Source organism: Gopherus evgoodei, chromosome 7, assembly GCF_007399415.2.
Source record: "Gopherus evgoodei ecotype Sinaloan lineage chromosome 7, rGopEvg1_v1.p, whole genome shotgun sequence".
Classification (NCBI taxonomy): domain Eukaryota; kingdom Metazoa; phylum Chordata; order Testudines; family Testudinidae; genus Gopherus; species Gopherus evgoodei.
In genome coordinates this window covers 131337798-131358573 of record NC_044328.1, presented here as the reverse complement: position 1 = coordinate 131358573, position 20776 = coordinate 131337798, and the positions used below count along the sequence as shown (strand labels likewise).

Here is a 20776-nt window from a genome sequence, read left to right as displayed (position 1 = left end):
GCCCCATCTAAAGTGGCCCTACCCATCAACAAGGCCATTATGGATCCAGTCAGAGCCCTGTGGCAGACCCCATCTTCTCTCCCTCTCACTTCAAAGAAGGCAGAGAAGAAATACTAAATGCTGGCCAAGGGGTACAAATACTTACATTCTCACCTTTCTTCCGTGTTCCTAGCAGCCAATGAGAGACAGACAGACAAGGCCAGGCAAGCGCTACCCCCAAACAAAACGACTCAAAGAAGCTAGGCTTGTCTGGCAGAAAAATTTATTCAATACAGCTTTGTATTTCTAACCAGCAAGCTGTGCATGGAAGGTATGATGACAATATGTGGGACTCTGTAGCAAAATTTAAAGATTCTCTGCATCAGGACTCCAGGCAAGAGTTTTCTTTCCTTTTAGATAGATAGATAGTTAGTATACAAGGTGTTTCTTGTTCACTGGGAGGCTATGTCCGGTTCTACCAGTTTCAGATGTTGTCTGTCATGCCCGGAGGCAATCCCAGTAAGCAGTGGGCACTCCTCGTACATCTGTTGCCTTGGGAAATCACACATTGCCCAGAAGATTAAGGTCTGTCTGGCATTGAAATCTAGCACTAGAAAAGACAGGGAGGTCAAAGTTAGTCTCCTCCCCGGCTTCTGACCCAGGCCCAGAGACTGTGTCTGTCATCCCCCTCCACCTCCCTCTCCCCCTTCCCCCCCCCCCGCCCACCCTCGCATACACCGGTCTGCGAGCAAACCAGCTGCCTCCACTGTCTCTGAGCACTCCTCCAAGGCATCTAAGAGGAAGACGCAAGACTGCTCTCATAAGTCTTCCCAAGACTGTGCCTCAAATTTACCAGGTAGGGAATCTACCTTGAAAAAGCCAAAGTTCTCAGTATCTTCGGCTACTTTAGCACCATCCACACTCCAGTCAGGTACACGCAAGGCTGCTGGTTCCTCCGGTACGCAGGGCACTGCTAGACTGAAAGATGGCAAAGTCTTGGGCCTGGAGAGACCATTGGTACTGTTAGTGGATCAAGGGGGCAAGAGGAGCTCCTCTGCTTCCTTGGTACCAAAGAAGCCTACTCAGGCTCTGACTGCATTTCCTTTGGAGTGGCTGAGACTTATGGTACCATCAGCTCCCTTGACCACTTATACCTTGGTGCAGATCATGGATTTGGTAGTGATAGTATGCTTGGTACTGCAAGAGTTTTGTTTTCCCCAGGACCTGGGTGTATCTGAGGTGCCCAGTTCTCCACTCCTCCTCTGACATATTTTCGGTACTGAGGATATCAAGATTGCTCGAGGATCACCTGGTACCAACAGTTTCACCTCAGATTTCTCCAAGCACTCCACCATTCCATAGTGAGTTTGAGGAAGAGGATTCTGATGAAGACTTTGCTTTGGTATCACAAATATTGATTTAGGGCTCTCCTCCTCACCTGTATAGAGGCCTCCTTTCCAAAAGTCTCTGACGAGGCTGTGACCACAAGGTCACAGCCACTACCTTGCTGGTGTGAGCACCCATGGATGCCCCCTCCTATGCCTTATGCACCTCCTCCTGGGCCATACTGGAACCCTTGGGCACCTCTCACCAACAACTTTCCAGGGCTTTGAGCATCACAGATTGCAAAGATAAGCAACCATCATTGCCTGCCCTCTCTAGGACATCTGATCCTCAAAAAGAAACCTTTGAGGAGAAGGAAGCTAGAGCTGATGAAGAGGTGTCTCCTCTAGCCAACAACTCCTTCATCTCTGGATGAAGTAGTGATGCCTCCTCCTCCATCTTTAGCAGATGATTTTAAACAGTTCCAGGATCTGATCACGAGAATTGCTGACTCCTTGCAGATCCCTCTTGAGGAGATTAAAGAACATCATTGTAAGTTGCTTGATATCCTTCATTCACCCTCATCTGCCCACATAACTTTGCCTGTCAACAAGGCCCTTTTGGACCACATTAAGATTGTCTGGCACACTTCAGCTATTATTCCACCTATCTACAAGGAAGTGGATAAGAAATATGCCCTGGAAGGCAGCACTATGCTAAATCCACGTCCCATGAAAAAGACCATAAGCATCTAGATGTATTTGGTAGAAAATCTTTTTTGTCAGCCTCCTTACAATTTAGAATCACCCACTACCATGCATTAATTGTGAAATATAATCATGTAAATTACAGCACACTGAACTCTCTTTTGTTGATCGCCTACCAGCAGAGCATAGAGAGCAATTCTGGCAGTCATTGTGGAGGGTCAGCTACTTGCCAGAACATCTCAACAAGCCTCCCTTGATACTACCGCCCATTCTTTCTCTACTGCTGTAGTTATGAGAAGAGCTTTGTGGCTCCAGCTCTCTGGCTTTCCAAAATAGGGTAGAGGACCTTCCTTTTGATGGTCTAAACTGTTTGCAGACAGCATGGACAAATCTCTGTGTATGTTAAAGGACTTTAAGGCTATTTTGCATTCTCGTGGGACCTATATACCTGCCTACAAGAGAAGGTTTAGCAAGTCCCAAACGGTTCAGAGATCCCATCCTGCCCAATTCCTGACATTGCAGTGGCTCAAAAGAGACAGAAATTCCAGAGTAGGAAACCATCCACCTCTCAGCCTTCCACCTCACATCTTTCTTCCTCCAAGGAGCAACTTTGACTGACTGGTTGAGGGCCTGAATTATGATTTTCATCCTTAGCAGCTGCACCAATTCACCTGCCTTCCTCCCTTTGGCAACTGGGGAAGACTTCATGTGGTCTTGAGAGTCGATTACTACGGATAAGTGGGTTTTGGAGACCATCTCCAAAGGGTACATGTCCATGTTAAATCCAGTTTTGGAGATGGAATCCACTAGATTGTATCCAGCATATTTAGTTGATTTTCACTGTTATTACAGTCTGTTTAAACAGTTAATCTCAGACTCATGTCTGAGGCTGATATTTCTGTAGTCTGCAATATCCATCTTTGTTCATAGAGAGATTTTGGTGCACAGCTAGTGTTTCCTATTGGTACCTTAATCCCCCTCTCTGCTGCTTCTATTCATTAACAGCAGAGCTGCTAGAACACAGCCAGATACATGCATGTGGTTAGAACATGCAAGCTGCAGTCTCAGAGAACGTGGAACTCACTGTCAGGGTCTCACTACTATGTCTTTCCTTCATTTATTTTGCTAAGTGTTTCTCATTCATTCATTCATTTCTCTCTTTTCTTTCCATTCAGAACCCAGACCTGAAGTCCGTTGCTCCATCTCAAGGCCCTAAAGCTGGAGGAACCTGCCTTACCCTGCTAGGCTCCAAGCTGCTGACTGGGCGCCCCAGTGAGATCAGCATTCTAATTGGAGACTTCCCTTGCGACATGTAAGAGCTGCTGTCTAGTTGCAGATTGTAACTGTAAGCAAAGTGTCATGTGCCATTCCCTTCACATTTGGCCCAGGCTTATCACTAGAAAGCACTTCAGCCATTCACTCAAGCAGCAACGATGGCTAGCTCAGAAATTTGTCCTGAGTGCTTCTGTTTGTAAGGGTAGTAGATGGGACACAAGGCCTTTAAGAAGGTGGATGTTAAACCTGAGAACAAGCTGGGGGGGATGCTTGGAGCTCTTTCAGCAAAATGAAGGGCGCAGCATTTCAGATAATGTGTCTGCAATAGCTGTGTTAACCCTTTATTGGTTTCTCCTCTGTGTGTCTCTTAGTCTCTCTGAGATGCAGGAGAATCAGCTACAGTGTCAGACAAGCCCCAGTAACATGTCTGTGGAGCTTCCAGTAACTATCAAATATGGACACACGGAACGGAGATTAGAAGGTTTCCTCTTCAAATACACTCTGGATCCCAATATCACTTTTGCAGAGCCAGCCAAGAGCTTCCTCAGGTACTGAGAGATGCACCCCTGGCACTGCAAGTGCACCACTCTTCCCACAGGGCATCAAGGATATTGAGAGCTGTGCATGCTCACACACTCCCACAGCAGGTACCAGAGCATTAACTGTGTGTAGATGGATGTCTAAGTAGTCTTACTGCACTCATCACCTTAGCATCTGAGCATGTGGGTAGAGTGAGTCCTGACTTGTGCACTGAGCCATCGGATGGATGCATTCCCTACAAAGGTTGGCACCAACCATAGGTCGGGGATGACTCAGCTTAGGGGTTGTTATATGGTGACTAAATATGTGACTCTGACTACTTCTGTGTGTTGCAGTGGTGGGAGAGTGATCCGAGTTCATGGACATAACCTAGATGTTGTACAAAATCCAAAGATCCGGATTACGGTTTCACCATCAGAACGCCGCCGGCGAGGGCTGGGGAGATGGCGTAGGATCATGCCAGAAACCAAGTGCCCACAGAATGCTCTGTGCAGCATCCAGCAGGTATCTTGACCTTTGTGCTGGCAAAGCATGCAATAGAATTGAGGCTGAAGGCCTCTGTCAGTGCTGCTGACCTAATGGCCAGAGGTCTCCTATATCAGAGGCTCTTGTGCCCCTTGTTATAGCCTTCTTGAGTCCTACAAACTAACTGTGAACATGAGAAACAAAAAGTCTTCCTTGGTGAAATATTGTCCTCCAAATTCAAAGTTTAACACCCCCTTCCTCACTTTGTAAAGTGCCAGCTCCCAAATCCCCATCTCTCCCCAGAGCCTGTGCAGAAACTTCCAGTGTGGGAGACAGAAATGACATGACAGGTACAGAAGGCATGAGGAAATCTGCAATTACATTGTGAGGCCTGGCTGCACAGTGCCCCCGCAAAAATAGACTGCACCCTATCCTAGCATGGCTCTGCCTTAGCAATACCAAGGTCCTGCCCCACACAGAGATGACAACAAAATTCAAGTTAAATGAAGTTGTTATACCCACAATTCTGCCTGCCATTTACAGCACCTCACCTGCCATCATGGCTACCCCAGAAGAAGAGTTCCTGTGAGAAGCTGCTCTAGTGTCTCAGACTGTATAGAGTCCATATCAGCAGGGGCTCCAATGTAGTAGGATTTCATTTAACAGCCTGATAGCCATAGCACAACACCAAGCTGGACCTCCAGTGCTGCACATGTGCTCTACATTTGTGAGGATATGTGCAGCAAAGGAGGGCTTGGTGCACATCCCCACTTCCTCTGAAATGCTGACCTCTGCCCATCCCCTGCCAAATCCTACTGCACAGTTGGCAGATTGCATTGTCAGGTGGCCACTTTTCTCTGAAATAGGTGGTGTTGCATTATTATACTCATTTAAAAAGCACTCATGACCATGGGGTGAATCTTTCTGGGTATACTAGATACATCCTGGATTGCCACCTAACAGGATGCAGGACCGGTCAGGCCATTGATCTGCTCCATTGGGACAATTCATATGCTTTATTGAAAGCCATATTTCCCCATCATTCTGGACAGATATTGTTTGTGACTATGAATTCCAGTGGGAGAACAGAGACTATCTGATATATTTAGATATTAATGTTTTGCCATGTTTACAAAATGTAAAAACATTGCAACAAAAGGAACAAAAATCATTGATAAATCAAAGCAGCAGCATCCTCAGCCCCCTAGAAGTATGGAGCTTCCCAGGCAGCTGAACCACGGAAAACCCCAGTGAACACATGGGCTTTGCAGCTGGCCACAAAAGTAAATAAACGTGTTTTGTCAGATCAATGGGGCTGTGAATGCTAGAGCTCAGAGCTCTCTATGGGGAATGCCCTGCCCCGAAGAGTTGGGAGACCACTAAAATCACCTGGAGAGTCCCTTAAAGTTCAGACTTGTCCTCTGCGTCTGGGATGAATGACTGGGATGGCACCTAGACAGGGTGAGTGCAAGGGATCCCTGTGCTCTGCTTTACACTTGTCTCACAAAACCCTGATGATGGGATGCCACAAGGGAGCAGGAGTGTTAGAACAGAGGCTGACTTACTCTTTCAGATTCCTGACTCTCTTCCCTTCTGCTCCTAGTTTGAAGAACTGTGTCTCATTAACTCCTCCTACCTTATCCTGTGTAAAACTCCGGCCATTAACCTGCTGTTGCGGATTGTCCAGGTCAAACTGGAATTTATTCTGGATAATCTAAGCTTCGATTTCAAGTCCTTGCATCCCTCACCCTTCTCCTATGAAGTTAATCCAATCCTGAAACCCCTGAATGCTGAGGACCCTGCCAAACCATATAGGCACAAGCGAGGAAGTGTCATCTCTGTGGAGGTAAGGCTACAACCAGCTCAAAATCTCAATAAACGCCACATAAACCTACTTCCTAGGTGATGGCCTGGGACTGTTCTGATATCCCGGCAGTGCTGTAGGTCTTAATGGCACTTCACTGGCATACGGTAAGACGGGCAATCCCTGCTTTTAGCCTACAGACTGAAGGAGATACAATATGACACACAATGAGAAATGGTCGACAGCTGGGGAAGGCGTGTAACAAAAAAGAGCCCTGTGCTGTGTGCATAGCTTGCTAGTGCCATGCATTGTTGCCTGAGGGTTCCATGGGGCTTGAGAAGAGCAATTAGAAATAAAACGGCAATACAGAACAAATGGGAAAAAGGGGAGACAGACAGCAATCAATAGCAATTAGAAGTTATGAAGTGTAGAAAATTGATTGGAAAGATAAAGACATCAGGGAAGAATCTATGACAGGGGATATGAAGGACATGAAAGGGTGTTTAAATATATAAGGAACAACAAATCCTAGCAATGGTATAGGCCCATTACTAGATGGAGATGGTATAACTGTTAATAATGATGCTATCATGGAACGACTTGCCCTTGAAGGGGAGTTGTGCCCAGCTTCGCCTGTGACCGATCAGCTACTCTCCCAATTGGTTATGATTGGCTAGGGATCATGTGACCCTGTTAAATTCTTTGGCCCGGCTGATGTGCCTACTGAGAGCTCAGTTAGTAGTGGAAGCTGCAGAAGAGAAGTTGGCTTCTCTGCTAGGTGCTGTGGAAGGATAACTTCCAGACAGATGGTCTGGAGGAGGACTGAAGAGCAGCAGGAGAGAGACAGACTCTTGCAGTAGGCAAGGGGGAAAGCCACTGGGACCTATAGCCCAGGGTGGGCTCAGGAACTGTTTGTGTTTGAGGTTTTGCATTTGTAGGATAAAACTGTGTCTGGAAGAAGACTCTGGGTCAGGAGGCCAGCTGCATACAGAGTATGAAAAGGAATGTTCAATAAATTTGTCTGTTATGTATTTGGAAAGAAACAGGATGATGTACTCATATCACATGAAGATGTTGAACTGCTTTCCTGTTCATTAGTAACTAAAGAAAATGGTAAACAATATCTCCTAGGGATAAACATGTTTAAGCCACCAGCCCCGGATAATTTGCACTTAGGAACGGTAAAAGAAGTGACTGAGGAGATCTCTGTCCCACTGATGTTAATTTTTAATGAATGTTGGAATAGTGGGGAAATTCGAAAAGACTGAAGAGTGCTAGGGCTGGTCCACACTACGGGGGAAAATCAATCTTAGATACGCAACTTCAGCTACGTGAATAACGTAGCTGAAGTCGAATATCTAAGATCGGATTACTCACCCGTCCTCACCGCGCGGGATCGATGTCGATTCCGCAACTCCGTTGGGGTTGATGGAGTTCCGGAATCGATATAAGCGCGCTCGGGGATCGATATATCGTGTCTAGATGAGACGCAATATATCGATCCCCGAGCAATCGATTTTAACCCGCCAATACGGCGGGTAGTCTGGACGTAGCCCAAGTGTTGTGCCAGTAGTCAAAAAGCGCAAATGGGATGATTCAGGTAACTATAGGTCAGTTAAGCTGATATCAGACCTGGACAAATAATGAAAAAGCTGATATGATATTCAATTTATTAACAATTAAAAGATAAGAATATAATTAGTGCCAGTCAACATGATTTTATGGAAAATAGATCTGTGGTGCGGCTTTGCCGCAGTTCATCTCTCAGCGAGGCTGTGGCTCTCGCTCTAGTCCGCCAGCCGTCGGCTCTGCGGTCGAGGGGGGAGAATAACACAGACTCGGTTAGGGGCTCAGGCCGTTGGAGTGGGGGCTGAGTCAATAGTCAAATGGCGGCCCAGGCCCTAGGTCAAGGCAGGGTAGCCAGCAAACAGTCAGAGACTCAGGCCTTTAAGCAGGGGCCGAATCAGCAGTTCAATATCAGGAGGTCCTAGCCTCTCCAGGCCAGGGAAAAGCAGGAGTCTGCCACCCAAGGAGTGGGTGGCAGGGAGGACGCAGGCCCTCCCACTCCACTGCATCCCAGCCCGGGGCCCTAGCAGCAGCAAAGACTCACTGCCATCAGTGGGGATCCTGGCCGCACAACACTGACATAGGTTCAGGCAGTGCTGCAGCCAGATGGGTCAGCTGCCCCCGGGCTACTTCCGCACTCCCCCTCGTAGGGTACCTGGGTCGTGCTCACGTCCTCGGCTGTCTCAAACAGCATCGGTTCCTTGGGGTAGGCAGTGAAGGGCAGGCTCAGCTCCTCCTCTGGGTAGCTGGCACAGGGAAGGCTCAGCCAGTCCTCCTCGGGGTAGCGAGCGCGGGGCTGGCTCGGCTGGCTGGGTGCAAGCTCCAGCTGGCTGCGGCCTGCTGCTGTCTCCCAAGAGGGAGCTTGGTCGCTGACATCTGGCCTCTGCTGCAGCTGGTTTTTCACTGAACTCTGCGGGTGAGCTTTTATACTTCCAGGTCTGCGCCGTGACCTCTGAGGGGCGGGCGCAGGACCCAGTGGCTCTGCTCACGTTGATGTTAGGGGAGGCTCGTCTCTCAGCGGGTCTGTGGGGTATCCCACCGCTTCGCTGCAAGGTCTTATCAAACAAACCTGATTTCATTCTTCGAGATTACAGGTTTGGTTGATAAAGCTGTAATATACTTAAACTTTTTACAGCACTTGTCTTCGTACCTCGTCACATTCTGATTAAAAAATTAGAACCATACAATATCAACAAAGCACATATAAGAATTGTAGTTGTCATGAGGAATCATTACTGAATGGCAGACTTTATAGTGGGGTTCTTCAAAGGGTCTGTACTAAGTCTGGTGCGATTCATCAGAGATTGGAGAGTAAATATAAAATCACTACAGATAAAATTTGCAGCTGACACAAAGATTGACAATGTATTAAATAATGATGAGGCCAGGGCAGTTGTACACAGTAATCTAGATCACGTGGTAAGATGGGCCCGTTCAAGCAAAATGCATTTTAATAGAGCCAAGTGCAAAGACAGTATCCTGGAAAGCAGTGACTCTGGAAAGAATCTGAGTCCTAGTGAACAAGGAATTGAACCTGAGCTCCCAGTGCAATGCTGGGGCAAAAAGGACTAATGTGATCCTTGGCTGTACAAACAGAGGAGCAGTGAGTAGAAGGAGGGAGGTGATTTTATCTCTGTATACGGCATTGGTGAGATTGATACTGGAATACTGCATGCAGTTCTGATGTCCACATTTTAAAAAGATTTTGGAAAAAATGGAGAAGGCACAGAGAAGAGCCACAAAAATTATTAGAAGGGTCGAGAAAATAGATTGCAGTGAGAGACTTAAAGAGCTCTACCTGTTTATCAAAAAGAAGCTTGAGAGATGACATGACTACAGTGTATAAGTACCATCACAAGGGAAAATTACCCAGTACTAAAGGGCTCCTTAATCTAGCAGAGAGAGACAGAAAAAGAACGAATGGCTGGAATCATGGAATCATAGAATATTAGGGTTGAAAGAGACCCCAGGAGGTCATCTAGTCCAATCCCCTGCTCAAAGCAGGACCAACACCAACTAAATCATGGAAGCTGAAGCTAGACCCATTCCAATCAGAAATTAGGCACACATTTTTAACAGTGACATTCTATAATGATGGATGAGATTTTTTTATGTAGGCCTTTTTCTTATTTGAATATCTGTAGATTTGGTTTTCCATCGTCTCCAGTGCAGAGGATGCCTGTTCATGCATAGCACCTTCATCTTCTTAGGGTTTCATGCCGCCTGCTCCCAGATGGCAAGCTTACTTCCTGGTGAGATTAGGGAGAGAGTTAATAGGGCATTTGTAGAACTCTCAGCTTGCCCTGTTGTGACTGACCTGTTAAATCCTGTGCAGCCCCTCTAAAGCAAGGGGTTATGCAGAGCTGCCTTCCCAGAGAGGCCCAGGTTTTATATCCATTTCCACTTGTATTCTAGGGTGAAAATCTGGACCTGGCCATTTTCAAGGAGGAAGTGGTGGCCATGATTGGGGAAGGGGTCTGTGTTGTAAAAACCCTAACAAGGAATCATCTGTACTGTGAACCTCCGTCCGAGCAGCCAGCTCCACAACATCGCACAAAGCCGGAGGGAACAGACTCGCTCCCAGAGTTTACAGTAAGAGCTCAGCTAAGCAGCAGAGACAGCAGTGGGTGTGGGAGTGTAAATACTGAAACAGTGGGAGAAGAGATCTACAAAGCAAAAAAAAACCCGCGGCAATGAGTCTCAGAGCCTGGGTTAACTGACAGTGCTCGTTCTATGCTCCCCACCTTCCCTGGGCTCTGAGACCCTCCCCACCTTCCCTGGGCTCTGAGACCCTCCCCACCTTCCCTGGGTTTCAGCACTGCTGTTTTTTGCTCCATAGCGTGAGCCAAAGTCAGTTGACCCCTGCCTTGAGACTTTCTGCTGCGGGTCTTTTATTTGCAGAGGCACTAGTGGTGGGGGAGGAGGAGGTGGAGGTGCAGGTGGTGGGGAAAGGGGGAAATGGAGATGGGGGAGGAGGAGGTGGTAGGGAGACAGGTTCTGGTGGGGAGGGAGGGAAGAGACAAACACTGATGGTGGTGAGGAAAAGGAAGATGGAGGCACTGGTGGGGGGAGGGGAAGATGGAGGCACTGGTGGGGGGAGGGGAAGATGGAGGCACTGGTGGGGGGAGGGGAAGATGGAGGCACTGGTGGGGGAGAGGGAGAGTCGAGGGCGCTGGTGGTAGGGGAGAGGGGGAGACAGAGGTGCTTGTTGTGGTGCTGATAGTGGTGTGGGGTAGGGCAAGACAGTCAAACATTCCCCTTGGAGTCCATGACTCAGTCTGCAGGATGAGAAGAGTCTGATGTGCTGATCTTGCCTGGGCTTGCATTTCTTCTGCAGGTGCAGATGGGGAATTTGAACTTCCTGCTGGGCAGAGTGCAATATGACACAGAGAGCCAACTCACCTTCCCCCTGGAGGCCCAGATTGGCTTGGGTGTTGGAGCCTCCTTTGTTGCTTTGATTGTCCTGATCATTGTCTTCATCTACAGGTGAGAAGTGCCTGAGGATGTGTCTATGCTGCCTCTGGAGGGATAATTGCAGATCTGGAAGGCATACCCAGCCTAACTGTAATCTTGCTGAAAATAGCAGTGAAGACCTGGCTGCCCAAGCTTCAGCAACATGAGTATGTACCCAGGTCCCTGGGTGTCTTGCACTGCCCATGCTGAAGCCTGTGCCACTGCCTCCTCGCTGCTATTTTTAGCATGCTGGCCAGCTTAAAGCTAGCATGGGTATGCCTAGCTTAGCTGCAAGCACACCTTGGATTGTTTGTAGACATACCTTCAGTGATGGTTTGCAGGATCTTTTGGCACCCTGATCACCTTCAACAGGAATGTCCAATGGGCACAGCTAGGCCTCTACATTTGAGACCTAATTTAGTCCCTCAGTTTTCCTTACTTTGGGTGAGACTCTGCAGCCTTCCCATTGGACTTCAGAGGGTGCAGATTTGGCCTTGGTGACAGAACTCCCACCTGAAAGGCCACTTGCCTCTGGAGTTCAGAGTTTGCAAGTAAACCCCAGACACACCTTCCAGTGTAAGCTGAGGGTTTGCAGAAGGATTTATGCCACTGGCCTCTGCTCTTGAGTGTTATGGTCTATCCAATGTTCAGAAATACCTCCCCCTATTTTGCTCCCTCTTGGGGCACATGGATTTACTATGACAGACCCTCCTTTGCCACCACTACCAACTCCACAGTTGAGATCTTCCGGAGGAGCCGATGGAAAGAGAAGGCAGGCCCTAAGTTCATTTCCAAAAAAATGCTGCAGATAAAAAATTAGTTAGACGCATGGTTGAATTTTATGGAAGCCCCCAATGATGCACTTAGGATTGCCTCCATATAAGACATAACACAGAGTCGGAAACTGGAAACCAGAGAGTTGCTCCTGTGCAGAAGGTGATCACATAGTCTGGTCTAAAAAAGACGTCAGCCTGGGAGTTCCAGTGTAGGATGCTGTTATTAGCAGGTTGGTCTGGAGCAGACTGGAGTTATTAGCCAGGAAGTTTGTCCCCTCTTGAGGAGCAAGGATGAGTTTGAGGCCTCAAAAGGGAGAGGCTCCTCCATTCATCTGAAGAGGATGGGCCCCTCAAGCCCAACTTGTGATCCAGCTCTGCGCTAGCTTCTTTTGCCCAGTTAGCCCTCTGTTCTTTAGCATATGTGGTAAGGCCCATCCGTTTCTCAGTTTGAGGAAGAGTTTTAGGGAACATCTTTTCCCTTGAGATGTGTAGACATGGGGTAGTTTAGAAACCAAAATCTAAATTAAGTTATATTAAACTCAGCCAGACGGAAATCCCATCTGCAGTGAGTCAGCTGGGTGGTCTCCAGCTCTCCTTCCCATTACAGGAGGAAGAGCAAACAGGCTCTAAGGGATTACAAGAAAGTTCAAATCCAGTTGGAAAATCTGGAAACAAGTGTTCGGGACAGATGCAAAAAAGAGTTCACAGGTAAGAGAACTTCCCTCCCCTGCAGCTGCAAATAGAGGTGTTGGGGAACCATTTCTGGCCCTTCCATCTGTCCCAGACCCTACGGACCTTGTCTCAGTAGCTGCCTCTGTGTGAACAATCATACACCTTCCCATGTCAGCGTGTTAAAGTTTACAGCCAAATTCTGCTCAGGTGCCCACATGCCCTTGAGGTCAGTGGAGTGGCACTTGTGTAACTGGGAACAGAGTTTGGCCTATACTGATCTCTGCAGTTCTTCATCTGGAACATCAGAATCTAGAGATGGGATCATTAGTGTCCCCCTTTATCCACAAACTGCAGTTCTATCACTAGCAGCAAGGAGCACGGGGAGGGGAGGACACTAGAAGCTACAGGAGAGACTATTACTGATTTTTAGTTAGAAGTGGAAAGCTGTGAGATACATGAAAGTCATGGTGTTGCAGTGACTGTATAATACTGTGTCTCTGTCCTGTGATACCGCCTATTATCATTGAGCCTGACTAAACACCAGGCCAGTCTTTTAATAAACATCATCCTTTAGCAATCACTAGTTTGCTTGGTAGAGCTTTTTCTGCTTTTTTTTAAACCCAGAGGATGTCCCCCAGCTGTAAACAAAAATAACAACCTGTTAGACCTTCCAGTCCCTCCCCAGGAGCCAGGGCTGGAGAGCTCCCTACAGAACATTTGCCAGTGTTCCAAACAGTCTAGTTTTAAATGCCCCACATGACAGGGCTTCCACTCCTTCCTTCTGGAGAGGATTCCACAGAATGAAGCATCTCACTGATATTTAGCTTGTCTGTTTCCTTTGTCAATTCCATCCCATTTGATCTAGTTACCTCCCAGGCCACAGCCCCATGTTCCACGCTCTGGGACACACTTTGTAACACAGAAGCTCCCTTTATTTTCAGACCTGATGACGGAAATGATGGATCTCACCAGTGACCTCGTTGGTACCGGAATCCCCTTCCTAGATTACAGATCCTACGCAGAACGCATTTTCTTTCCAGGACACCGTGAGTCACCACTGCAGAGGGGCCTGGACATGCCTGAATGTCGGCGGCAAACAGTGGAGCAGGGCTTGGTGCAGCTCTCCAACCTCCTCAACAGTAAACTCTTCCTTACCAAGGTAACATCCCTTCCTTAGTTGCCTGCAGTAACTGGCTCCTGTGCCATTTCACAGGCAATTGTTGCCAAGAGAGACATAAGGGACTGTGAGCTCCCTTACAGCATTCTTTAAAGTGCCTCCTGATGGAAAGCAAGAGACTGGAATAGCTGGATGTTCCCCATATCTACAACACCTCTTACTGGGAAAGTCCATATCTGTGGTTACCCTATTTTAATAGATTAGAGCATTCGTTCATCTTTGACACACTCTCTCTCTCGCTCTTTAGTTTATCCACACTCTAGAAATCCAGCGCACATTCTCTCCAAGGGACCGGGCCTATGTGGCATCGCTTCTCACTGTCTCATTGCATGGGAAGCTAGAGTACTTTACTGACATCCTAAAGACTCTTTTGAATGACCTCGTTGAGCAGTATGTGGCCAAGAACCCAAAGCTGATGTTGCGAAGGTGAGTGAGTGATTCAGTAATAGTCTCTCTGTCTTCAGGCTGGTTCCTGGACAGAACTTTTCTTGGCTGTCATAGAGCTCCATAATCCCTCTGTAGTAACAATGAGACAATGTGCTGTGCAGCAGATACAGATCCAGTAGGTGTCCAGACATGAAGCTCTACCAAAGAGGAGGCAACAGAAATCAGAAATCCCAGCTGTAGACAGTGATGAGACAGAGCAAGAATCCTTCATTCAGATCCTCCGTCCTCTATGTTCATGCTATACACTGAACTCCCTTTTTTCTGCCCCCATTTCCCTTTTTCAGCTTCTCTACCATGTGATCATTCTTCTGTCTCCCCTTGCCCTGGGCTATGCTGAGCCCTTAGCCAACCTTCATATACCTTCCTGTCTTGTCAAGCACAATTCCCTTTTGATGGTTGCTTATATCATCACTTTCTAAGTGTCACTGGATCTGCAACGCTGTGGGCAGACACTTTCTCAAGGAAGCAGAGCCATGGCGCCCTATCATTTGGCACCTTCACTAGCTTCCTGCCCTTCTCTGAATCCTGTTCTCAATTGTTTCCCTGGTTTTCAAAGCTCTCCAGGGACTGGCATCTACTCACCAGCTTCCTGCCTTCTGACTCCTGCCACTCTAATCTTATCCCCTTTTGGTCCTTTCCTGCAACAATTAGAGGTGACATTTAATTTGTGCTCCCTCTTCTGTCTAGGTCACTTCTCCTTTGCTGCTGAGTCATTTCACACAAGAAGTACCTTGAAATCTCCCTATGGGTCTGTGTGTGATGTTGTGGGGGGCAGGGAGCTTGGACTGTGGGTCTGTGTGTGATATTGTAGGGGAGGAGCTGGGATGTGGGTCTGTGATATATTGTGTTATATTATGGGGGCAGGGAACTGGGACTGTGGATTTATGTGATATTGTGTTATATAGCATGTGGGATCTTCTGGGACTGAGGGGCTGAGTAGAATATTGTATGATATTGTGTGAGGGAGGGGCTGGAGCCAGGGCTTTTAGGGAGGCATTTTTGCCATAGAGTGGATGAGGAGGTGTGCAACGAGCCACCTGGAGAGACACAAGTCTCAGTGGGAATTTTTTGTCAGATCTCATCCTCCCAATTCCCAGATATTAGCTTCACGCCAGGGTTTTGTAGCAGGTGCTGCTGGATGTTACAGGGCAGCATGCATAGGAGATTTCCTCATGAAGGCTGGGGTTTCTCACAGCATTCAACATTGGCTTAACTCTGCTCCTGTTAAAGTTGTTGGGAGTTTAGCCCGTGATTTCAGTGGGAGCACAGTTAGGCCAACACTGAGCTTTTTCTAAACCCTGTTCCCTCTGCAATGAGCTGGTGGCATGATTGGTACCTTGCAAGAAATCTGGTCCTTTTATTCCTAAATCACACTTTCTATAGGTCTGAGATATAGCCGAGGGGCATAGACACCTGACTGCCCTGTTGTGAGTTCTGTTCCATTGCAGGGAGTGGAGATACAGCACAGAATTCTATGTTTGGGTCCTTCGGGCAGCCTGTAGAGGCATTAATGGCCTCTTGTGACTGCAGGTTAATTGCCTACCTTACTGTTCACACACCAGAAGTTCTGTGCCTCATTCAGGCTGAAGCCTTGAAATTTGTACTCGGGTGGGGTCCTCAAATGGGCTTTGCCTAGAAAGCATGTCCTGATCCTTATCATCCACCCCACTCTCTGCTCTAGTGCCTCCCTGTGGAGGGTAACATACAGTAACCAGCCTGGGGTTCTCTTTCAGGACAGAAACAGTAGTAGAGAAGCTGCTCACCAACTGGATGTCCATCTGTCTGTATGCTTTTGTAAGGGTAAGAATTCTCCATCCCTGGGAAGGGTGGGGAAGCCAAGAGAAATGGAGACTAAAAGAATGCCCCAACCCTGCTGCACTAATATAGATCAGCAGTCTGAGCGCCTGCTAAAATGGTGTCACAAATTACCCTGTGTGCAGTGAGCAGGAAAGAAGAGCTGGGTTGCTCACAGCATAGATTGCACAGCATCCAGGACTTCATCAGCCTGTCTCATCTGCACTTTTCCACAAGCCTGCTGCCAAGGTCTGAGCTGGACTCTTGCATGCCCACATGTTGGTCCGGCAGAGACAGCCTGACCACTGTAGTGGCTGAGTGTCTCACACACGTTAGTGGGATGAGCTGCACAGCACCCCTGTGCAGGAGGAAAGGTGTGAGCTTGTGTTGGGTTTACAGACCCCACACACAGGCTAAGGCAGTGAAGGAACATTTGTGGGCCAAGAGGACCCTACCCCTTGGCAGCTGGTGAGCATGCTCCAAATGGAGGACCTGCGTAAAAGGAGACTCTGACAGTCAAGCAGGGGGATAGTGAAGGAGAGGCTGACTGTAGGGAGGATGCCAGATTGCTGCTTCTGGGAAAGAGCAGCCTACAGGAGAAGGGTCTGGACTGTGGGTAAGACCTGGCCAGAGGCCCCTGCTCCCTGACAGTGAAGAACACCTGGACCCTGAGAAGTGAACTGAGAAGTCCCCATTTGGCTGTTTGAACTGTTGGGACTCCTTGGGAACTCTGCTAGGGAGAGGCAGAGTGCTGTGACCACATCCCAAACTGAAGAGAGAATGAGGAGGTAGGAGTTGGCCCAGCGGAAGCTGGTCTGATGAATTGGCCAGAGGGTGCTGAAACACTCCTTGTCCCTTCCCCTCTAGGCCCTGCACTGAGACCTGGTGGAGAGGTCCCATGCCTCCATCTGGTTGGGAGAACCTGGGACACACTGGGGAATGAAGGACCATAACCCAGATGCTCGGTTTGTGGACTGCCTAGCAAGGCCATCCCAGACTTGGGGGAACAGCTGAGCCATAATCTGCCCCAAGGCCTATGCAGGTTTCCAAGTGAACCTGACTACAGACCTCCATTTTACAGATGAGGAAACTGAGGCCTAGTGTCTTGCCCCAGGTCACTCGGGGATGCTGTGGCACACATGGAATTAAATCCAGGTCTCAGGAATTCCAGTTCAGTGCCTTAGCCACCAGACCGTTTTTCCAGAACATGGAGCAGGGATGGGGTGGGTGGAACCTTCCGACTTGGATCCTTTGAGTTGCTTTGTTGACTGGTGCCTTTGGCTATGCTCCTGGGGGTAAAGGAGTCCATGTTCTGAGGCCTGAGGTCACTGTCAGGCAAAATGAAAGTGACTTCTCTCAAGAGTTGAGCCTCTTTCTGTCTCTGCCAGGACTCTGTCGGGGAGCCGCTCTATATGCTCTTCCGGGGAATCAAGCACCAAGTAGATAAGGGACCAGTGGACTGGGTGACGGGGAAAGCCAAATACACCCTGAATGATAACCGCCTTCTGCGAGAGGATTTAGAGTACCGGACTCTGGTGAGAACTCCCTACTGCACATCTCTGTGCATTCTCTTCCCTCCTTGTTCTGTACCAATGAAACACCATCCTAATCCAGTGGTTCTCAACCTGTAGTAAACGGACCCCTGTGGGTCTGTGGACTATGTCTAAGGGGTCCACGAAAGACTTAGACTGAAAACTAAGTGAACGGAATTCAACTATATATACAAAGAGGTCCTCACCTTCATTTGAAATTTATTAGAGATCTGCAAATGAAAAAAGGTTGAGAACCACTGTCCTAATCTACCCTGAGTCAGAACTAAAGCCACTCTCTCGCTAGTGTCCTGTTATTGCTCACTGGAAGCCATGCTTTACACCAGAATCTGGGATTGGCATAGTTCCCAGTGTCATTCAGAGCTGCTCTGCTGTCGATGGCCTAAAGAGATCTAGCAGCCAGGGACTGCCAGAGCAGAGCAGTACTCTAGCCACATCTCCTGCTCACCGGCTATATCCACTGCGGAATCATGGGAGAAGGAGGAGGGGCCATAAGAGTCTACAGCAACTCTTTGCCAGCTGAGGAGACCCCCTACATAGAGGCAATCTTCAGGAAGCCTGCTGAACCAGCTTTACATGCCCTTCATGCCACTGAAGCAGGACTGAGAATCTGGCTCATTATATTCATGGTATTCCTTTCCCCAGTGGTCTGGAAATGTAAAAGGTTTATCATTAATATTATCACTTATTAGTGGTTTGCTAATGGTAAGTGTAACTGTGGGGGGAGGGGAGTGCAGGTGTGGTTGCTACTCAGGCTCGTCACTGAGTAGCCCTTTCAGCTATCTTTTCTTTCCCCAGACTTTCAATGCTCTGACTCAAACTGAAGCTACTGTGAGAGAGGCAGAGGATTCTCAGGGTGTCTCTGTGAAAGTGCTGGACTGTGACACTATAACACAGGTGAAGGAGAAAATCCTAGATCAGATCTATAAAGGAACGCCATATTGTCACCGCCCAGACCCAGACTCGCTGGACCTTGGTGAGCACAATTCATTGATGCCAAGACTCAACTCCACTTTTCAACCTCATCATTATCTAATATATCTAATAACTGTCTCCTGTGCCATTGGTGTGCCTCACACTGTCCATTCAGTGAATGGAGACAGTCCCTGCCGCATGGAGCTTACGTTCTAGCCTGGATTCAGTGTGACATCATCAATGGGGGAGAGGGATAATAGCAGGAAGTGGGGCAGAAAAGAGGATACTTATAATCTGCTGCCGCCACCTCTTGTTTGCAAGGTACCTTGTGTTCTTTTCACCTTTAAAAGCAGCAAAGAATCCTGTGGCACCTTATAGAATAACAGAAGTTTTGGAGCATGAGCTTTCGTGGGTGAATACATGCATCTGACGAAGTGGGTATTCACCCACGAAAGCTCATGCTCCAAAACGTCTGTTAGTCTATAAGGTGCCACAGGATTCTTTGCTGCTTTTACAGATCCAGACTAACACGGCTACCCCTCTGATACTTTTCACCTTTTGTCACTGGAAGTAGCTACTGGGCCTGACTGGTTATTGTCAGAAGGTTGTAGAGGAAGGTGGTCTTTTGAGGAAGGATTTGAATGAGGAAAGGGATGTTTATGAAAAGCATACAAGATCAGAGAGGGTACTCAGGGTGTAGGGGACAGCATGGGAATAGTGCAGAGGTGCCAGAAGGTTATAGGCTCAATCCTGCTCTTATTGAAGCCAGTGGCAGAACTCCCATTTACTTCAGCAGTTCAGGATCAGGCCCTAAGCGGGCTAATGAAATGCAGGGCTCTTGTTGGGGGGTGAGCTCTCCAGTTTTTCTTCCTCTTTTGTTCCTTTTTCTCAGTTGACAGCAGTGAGGCATCTGCACACCGCTGTATTCGTAGGACATGCTCTCACTCAGTAATGCATTGCATGATTCAGAGATTGCAGTTTACTCTGGACACACTTCTTGTCATGCCACCCTCTTCTCCCATCTGGGATGTGGAGCCATCTTCCTGTCTATAATTGCCATTGCTTGGTCGGGAGGGAGAGGATGACTATGGCCAACAGAATTACAATGAGTAATGATCCCATATTGATGCTGAAAGCTCAGATTTAGATTGGCAGGGAAGGCTGAAAACACAAGTCTGAGTTTCCCCTATATTGAATTCTGTAGCACTTAGAACTCCACACTTCATTAAAACCATCCATCGCCATTGCAGCAATTAATCCACGGATGCAGACAGGTAGAAAGAAGGCAGCGGGAGCAGCAGCCGCAAACAGGTTGTCAGGCCTCTCTCTCCTATGCACAGAGAGGCTGTTGTGATCACAGCTTTAGAAAGTTTGTAGCCTATGCACAATGAGTGCCAGGCAAGGATAAGATGCCCATGTCTGCACTAGCAGGGTGGCTGGGTTGCCTTTACTAATTTAAAGTTCTTTGGGGGCAAGGACAATATCTTCATAACTTCTGTGACATTCCAGACATTCTGACAATAATCTGCTGCCCTGTGTCAAATAATATTATAAAATAGTAAGTAACAATCCTAATAGACACAGAACCTTTAAACATACCTTTTTTCTGTAACATATGCTGCACATTTGTACTGTTTTGTATTATAGCATAGAAGTTGCGTGGTTACGTTATTGTGATGTACATATCCAAAGGGACAGAGTTTGTTGCTGCTGGACCTTTACCCCACATTTCCTAACAACTACGAGATTAAACTCTCAGCGCTCTTGCAGTGCACTGCTGATACAGTTCTGGCATGTTGTTAGTCTTACCTGGTTTCTGCATATTGAAAGTGAAATATACAAGAAAGTGTTAAAGACGGTTCAGCTTTCATAGTAAACATTTTATTTTTATTTTCTGTTTTCTATGTTTTGATGACTGTAGAGTGGAGATCAGGTCTGGCTGGTCACCTGATCCTTTCCGATGAGGATGTGACCTCTGTCATTCAGGGAACCTGGAAGCGCCTGAACACTCTTCAGCACTACAAGGTCAGAACTGAGCATCCTCCTCCCCTTCCCCTTCTCAGTGACCTTCGATTTCAGGTGTACATTCCACCTCTAGATCTGACTCCTGCCTGATCCCATTTAAAGAACCTTTCTAGCCCCACCTGTGATGTGGTGAAGCCTCTGACTTGCTCCTGACACAGGAACTGGTGTTCAGACAGTGTAACCTCCTCTGTACTCTGCATCTCCACCTCTGACAACCTGAGGCATGGATGCTGTAGAGGCAAACAGGTGTCTGATGTTTTGAATGTGTATCCCTAAGCTAATTTCTGGAGATGCTGTAATCAGAGCAG

General features: G+C 47.7%; 1 protein-coding gene across 13 annotated transcripts in view; it reads left to right on the top strand.

Annotated features, from left to right (window-relative positions):
* Positions 1–20776, top strand: part of PLXNB1 (plexin B1) — a 252065-nt gene that overhangs the window by 197854 nt on the left and 33435 nt on the right. For 12 of the 13 annotated variants that reach the window (XM_030568223.1, XM_030568224.1, XM_030568227.1 and 9 more), the window contains 13 exons: positions 3185–3321; positions 3656–3832; positions 4160–4328; positions 5893–6135; positions 10075–10251; positions 10997–11145; positions 12496–12596; positions 13502–13719; positions 13985–14163; positions 15918–15984; positions 17367–17513; positions 18327–18504; positions 20365–20468. In XM_030568223.1, coding sequence (XP_030424083.1) covers positions 3185–3321; positions 3656–3832; positions 4160–4328; positions 5893–6135; positions 10075–10251; positions 10997–11145; positions 12496–12596; positions 13502–13719; positions 13985–14163; positions 15918–15984; positions 17367–17513; positions 18327–18504; positions 20365–20468 — 2046 coding nt within the window. The remainder of the gene's footprint in view (positions 1–3184; positions 3322–3655; positions 3833–4159; positions 4329–5892; positions 6136–10074; positions 10252–10996; positions 11146–12495; positions 12597–13501; positions 13720–13984; positions 14164–15917; positions 15985–17366; positions 17514–18326; positions 18505–20364; positions 20469–20776) is intronic. The other variant, XM_030568225.1, reaches the window with a different exon arrangement.